The sequence below is a fragment of the Manihot esculenta genome, chromosome 7, assembly GCF_001659605.2.
Source record: "Manihot esculenta cultivar AM560-2 chromosome 7, M.esculenta_v8, whole genome shotgun sequence".
Lineage (NCBI taxonomy): Eukaryota > Viridiplantae > Streptophyta > Magnoliopsida > Malpighiales > Euphorbiaceae > Manihot > Manihot esculenta.
The window spans coordinates 3,564,650-3,571,141 of NC_035167.2; the positions used below are offsets into that span (position 1 = coordinate 3,564,650).

Sequence of the window (6,492 nt, forward strand, 5' to 3'; positions counted from 1 at the left end):
CCATGAGAGCATGTTCGATCACCTGTTATTTTACTACTGTTCTACTCATTGGGCTCTAGTAGCTCACGCCTCTCCCCCTAACCCCAGTTTTGCAGGTTCAGAGTTCAGAGAGAGTCCAGCTGGGTATGGAAGACGAGAAAGTATTGTAATAGCTAGTGTGGACATGAAATTGTAAAGAGATAGTAGTCTTGTATTATGATGTATAGACACGTGCTTGACTATTGATAGTATCCCTTGTGTATATACATGGTCAGTGTATGTATGTTTTATGTTATGTATATGAGAAAACCAGGCTTAACATTATGAGTTTGATCCGCCTAGAGCAAAGATGAGAGCTCTAGTAGGGATGTTTATAGTACAGAGTTAGTGCATGCACAGGTTAAGCCTTGGACCAAAGAAAAGTTTTAATTGTTTACAGAAAATGTATGATCATGTATGGGATTTCACAGGTACACAAAGTTCACAGAAGGCTTGCTACGGGTCCCAGCGGCCTTAAGCCGACCTGGATCCTAGCGCCGGTAGCAGTTCGGTATCCGGGCTGTTACACCTACTGGGAGTGCCCCGGTGGAGGCCCTCCGACGCTCAAGTCAGATTTTATGGCTCAGAGTAGTATATTTAGGCAAGGGTTGCAGAAAGAATAAAAATGGTGTCCAGGAAGGAGAAGGAAGAAGAAGAGAGACCTCCTTTTCCTAGGTGGCCTCTACCGTGATATATATATCTGTCTCTCTGCCACAATGCTAGCTGTCTTCTGCCGCCCAGCTCCGTATGTACGGATGTGTCAGGCGCCTGCTCCATGCGTAACGGCCATTAATTCTCCTCTGATACGCATGCGGAAGGATCCACCAGCGGGGCAGGTTAGTCATTTTCTCTTTCCGGGCTGGATTGAATGGTAGGGCTGAAGCTGAGCCTGGTGAGGGCCTGATTATTGGGCCGAGAGGTTTGGGCCGGCTTGATTGAGGAGTCTAGGCAGAGTTCGGCCCTGTGACTGAGTGGGCTAGACCTGGCTCTCGAGGGGAATATTGAAACCTTCGGATCATGGACTGTTTTCATAGGCCTGGCCTTTAGGCCGGATTGAAGAAATCCAGCAGTCATTAAAATTAATACAAATTTAATCTGAAATTTTTTATATATAATACATTGAATAGCATAAATATACAACTTGCAATTTGAAATAATCCACCTAAAACAATGACTTATAATTTAAATTTATTTGGAGCCGTTAATTTGTAATTTTTATAATATGCTAAACTATTACAATAATTTGAAAACTTTGAAACCATTATTAAAAAATTTTTATTTTTATGAAAATTAAAATTATAGATAATTTGTGATTAACTGGGTAAAGTAGAGAGAACCAGATTCTCACTCTTTATTTGTTGGCCGACGTTAGACTGTACACACTTCTTTTTGTCTATAGTTGGTTAATTAGAATCTATCCCACCGAAAATTTTAGAACATTTTTTAGCTTAAAGAAGAAATAAAATTTTAAAAGAGGCACTAAAAATAAAGTCAAAGTATCATTTTAGCGGCTAGAAATGAGATGTCATGAGATAACTTTTTATTTTTTAATGGATTTGATTGGTGCCAACTGAATTAATGGAATGATATAGTTTAAAAAATTAAGATAAGTTAATATGCAGATCGATATATTAGAGACTGCAAGAATAGAAATCTGGTCTAAAACATGTGAATTCTGATGTTCTGAGATTGAAAATAGAGTTATAAGGGTGTGTATAAATTTAGTCCGGGAGGATTATATATTCTCCCTTTATTCCTCTTTTTCTTATTCTTTAGTGACGCATAACCGTTATTCTATTACATTGTCACCTTTCCCTATCACACAGGCCTATGTACGGATATATCAGCGTATTTATTCCTGTCACGCGACCATTTAATTTCTTTCCGGAGCACATGCTGACAGGGCTACGGGATAGTTGGGCCTGTTCTCCTATCGTCCGTCATGTAATCCGAGCTAGACTCTCTTCTGATGGATCCAAACTTTGGATCAGTTCGGACTGTTTTAGTCACAAGTTGGATGACTGCTCAGTAGGGTCTACTGGGCTATAGGCTGTTTTCTTTTTTAGGATTCCGGCTCAGGCTGTTTTCTTTTTCAGAATTTATTTTTCAGGATTTCACCTCAGGCAGGGTGTCAAAAATTCGGCGCTCATCAAATCCTAATTTTATTGTTGGATAAAAAAAAGAAAAAAGAAAGTAGGGATGGAATTATGAAATGGATTAGGATGAGCAGATAGAGATCCACAAAGACATTATTATTTGCTTATTTGATTATCTTGACCTTGTCATTCAGTGAAATGGGTAGGAATTGAAGCTGATCTGATTCTTTTATGATCATAAAATAAAATGTTTCTTCTTAACATCAAATGGTTCTGAACCTGAAAGTTGAGGCTTCTGCATTCATCAAATATCACTGTATTACAAATCATATCAAAATAATGAAATATTATCATAAACAAATTTTAATTTCTTTGAATTTCATTATCACTAAAATATTTATATTTTAAAACTTTATTATACTTGAAAAAATTGTGTGTATATTAATATACTATAAGAAATTAAACATTTTGTGGGAAATAAAATGAATAGTATGGAATTAAATTAACCTGTAATATCATGTTGTTAAACTTTGATCTTAAGAATCTTGAGAAATGGCTTCCGCTGCTATTGACTTGGTTAATAGTCTCATGTATGAGGTCAACTAGATCACCGTATGTCGGTCCTGGGTATTTCTTCACAATTTCTACTAGAATATAAGTCAGAGCGCCGTTCATTCCCTTGTCTGTAAAAGCCTGCATTGTCATTGTGACAGAAATTAAGATTGTCTTAGTAGAATTACTATGATTACTATTGTGTTATGACAGTAATCCTCAAAGTCCGTTTTATTTTAAAAATTTTCTGTATATAAAAAATAAATTCAATGGTTTGAATAACATAAAATAAATGAACAGAGTCTTACGGAGGTATCGGCAGCCACTTGGTGATCTTCACAAGCACTGATGGAAATTGCTAGTCCACCATTTGTATGTTTCCTAGTACCATTTGGTGGGCTATTATCTTCCCATTTCCCTCTGCATCAACCAACAAAATCACCATTTCAATCCACATATATCTCATTTAAGTTAATTAAAAAAAAAAGAGAGAGAGGAAAGGTGAAACTTACATATCTCTGTTGTAAACATGGACAAGATCAAGGATAGTTCCGCTGTGACAAGCATCAACAATAGCATGAAGAGTGACTCCTTCAGGAAGTGGCTGAACAATGGTGGAATTAATATAATTGTCAAGAATCATTCCTTCTTTCATGAAATCAACTGGACAAATTGTTTCATCAAATCCATCACGTTCATCCGAATCAAAATCTGGTTGCCGCAAGCCATGGCCGGAGTAATAAAACACCAGCGAATCACCACCCTGACAATCCTGCACAAGCCATTCTAAGGATCTCTCTATGTTTTTCTTCGTAGGAATCAGAGTCGGTCCAGTCTCATCCTCTGCACTAAACAGAAACCAAATGAGCTTCCTCTTCTTTACATAGTTTAGTCTTTAAAAGCTATCAAATATTTTTCACTCACCTGTAAGAACAAGGATGTTCTGTGAATGAAAACCAAGACTTTCGATCAACAAACGTCTCATATTCTTGACATCATTAACAGTTCCCATAAGCTTGTGCTTCCAGTTCTTGTAAGTGACTCCAATAAGCAGTGCACGTTTTCTTGGTCTCTGGTCAGATCGAGAAGTCAATGATGATGATAACTCCAATGGGGAAGGAACACAATTCATTGACTTGTGTTTCTCTGTTTCAATGTCTTGACGATAATGCCTGCTGCCTGAAAACGTGTTCTTGAAATTTTGGACGACTTGAGAAACTGTGCTACAAAATTTGGCATCTGCTTTATTATTGCTGCTGCTTGATTTATTTGTTGGAGCAGCTGGAGTGATGGAAGCAAGTCTTTGGCATGCTGGGCATTTGATTTCTGCGACATTTGTTGTGTTTGGGGATAATCGCTGTCGGCATCTGCCACAAATGTATCCTCTGGTATCCTGGAGGAGTTTGCTTGAATCCATTATCTCACCAAGCAATCACCTTGCTATGAGATGCTTCCTCATACTAAGTTTAGTTGAAACTACGTCATATATATAGCCTTTCATAGGATCTCTCAATGTGTACAAGATTTTAAGTCTTAATTTCTCTTCGTCCAAAAAATATTTAATTATATCTGGTCTATCGTGGATTAAAGTACGGTTTTTTATTTTTATTTTTATTTTATTTTATTTATTCACAAATGAATAGGACCTAGGTTTCTAAGATCATATACATGAATGCACACGTTTAAAATGTTGTATATAATAATATAATAAAAATTTTATAATTTAATTTTTAAATATTGATATTATTAACAAGTCATTCCCTGCATTTTCAGAAATTTATTAAAACGTTCTTTTTTTTTTTCACGAAATATTCCTTTCATCTATTTCTGCTGTTAAAAATATAATAAAAGATTAAATTATCCTCCATCCCCTCCTCCTTCTCCTTTTTCTTCTCCTTTGATTCTTCCTTTTCTTCTTCTTTTTTTATTCTTCTTTTCTTTTTCTTCTTTAAAGAGGAGAAGAAAGAGACGATTCTTCTTCTTCTTCGTCATTATTATCATCTTATTCTCCTTCTTCTTTTTATTTTTTTTTCTTCATCATCATATTCTTCTTTTTCTTTTTTGAGGAGTAAGAGGGTAGACTATTTCATTAACACGGAGAAACGATAAGGATATTTTAATAAATCTGAAAAAATATAAGAATGTTTTAATAAATTTAAAAAAATATAAAGACGTTTTAATAAATTTTAAAAAATGTAGAGACTAATTTGTTAATAATTGTAATATTCAGAAACTAAATAAGGGATTTTATTTGAGGGTAAAATTGAATTTTAAAAATTTTCTCTTTCATTTTTGTCTATTTTTAACGAGAAAAGAGACGAAAAAACTATTTCGTTTCACACAGAAAAAAAAATAACATTTTAATAAATTTCTAAAAGTAGAGGAATTAGTTTGTTAATAATAACAATATGTAAAAATTAAATAATAAATCTTCCTAATATAATTAACGCAAGACTTCCGTTGTTAGTGGGAAATTATGCTGATGGAACCAAATGCGCAATTAAATTATATTCAGTTCTGGAATCAAGCCTCTGAGACGTATCAAAATTTAAATAATTTAAATTTGAATTGACTTATTAATTAAATATTTAATACAAAAACTAACCTAATGATTCCACTCAAAAATTAATTATAAAAATCTAAATGTTAATTAAAATTAATGCAATTATAAAATTTCATTTTTTCAAAAAAAAAAACTATAAATTAATTTAAAATTAATTTGGAAAATTTCATATAAGTTGAATAATTTAAATATTTGTTCAATCTGCATGAAATAATCCACCCAACTGGAGCCGCTAATTTGTGACCTTTTGCTGTTGAGCGTTGATTTATTTATTTTGTGAATAGGTGGGTGAAGAAGGGATAACCGATTCCTCGCTCTTTATTAGATTCTATACCAACGTTTGCTAAAACAAATAAATTTAAAAAAAACAATAATTATATTATTTAATTTTAAAAAATAAAATTTCATATAAAGTATTTTTATTTTTTATAAAAAATAATTTTTTAAAATGCATTAACCGCTATAAGATGAAGCATATTCATGATATAATTGTGAACCATTTGCTCATTAATGTGCCACCACTTTAAATTGTGCACTACATCTAGAAACAATACCTAACTTTTAAAATGTCAAATCCAATTCAGATTCTCGTGATGCAGTGGAAATCGCTAATGTAAAGCATCTCCTTCGGCGAACTTGGCTAGATTAACACAATTGATATGTGACGAATTTCGAACAAATTGGAGAATCTCGATTGTTTAGGAAAGCAAACTAAGCCGTTCATGGACTCACAGAGGTGATAAGAGATTTACTATTTAATTTTTTAGTATTTTTATTATAAATATTATTAAAAAAATTTATTATTTAGTTTTTAAATATTTTTATTATTAATAAATTAATTTTATATTTTTTAAAATTTATTAAAATGTTTTTTTTTTCGATAACGAAATAGTCATTTATTCTCATTTCCGTTAAAAATAAATAAAAAATGAAAAAAAAAATTTTAAAACTTATTTTTGCTCTTAAATAAAACCCTTTATTTAGTACCTGAATATTGTCATTATTAACAAGTCAGTCACTATATTTTCAGAAATCTATTAAAATTTTTTTTTTAATTTATTAAAATATTCTTATATTTTCTCTTTATTAACGAAATAATCTATCTTTCTCTTCCTCCTCGAAAAAGAAAAAGAGAAAGAGACATCTAGAAGAAGAAGAAAAAAAAGATGAAGAAGAAAGACGAAGAAGAAAAGAAGAAGAAGAGGAGGAGGAAGCATCTAGAAAAAAAAGAAAAATAATCAAAATCAAATAAGAAAAAGAAGA

General features: G+C 32.4%; 1 protein-coding gene across 1 annotated transcript; it reads right to left on the reverse strand.

Annotated features, from left to right (window-relative positions):
* Nucleotides 1–1,747: 1,747 nt before the first annotated feature.
* Nucleotides 1,748–4,136, reverse strand: LOC110619112 (metacaspase-1). The gene is made up of 5 exons (XM_021762366.2): nt 3,591–4,136; nt 3,179–3,509; nt 2,975–3,086; nt 2,622–2,807; nt 1,748–2,409 (listed from the first exon to the last, which is right to left on the reverse strand). Exons 1-5 carry the CDS (start codon nt 4,081–4,083, stop codon nt 2,350–2,352), a joined length of 1,182 nt encoding a protein of 393 aa, XP_021618058.1. The 5' UTR covers nt 4,084–4,136; the 3' UTR covers nt 1,748–2,349.
* Between the last annotated feature and the right edge of the window lie 2,356 nt (nt 4,137–6,492).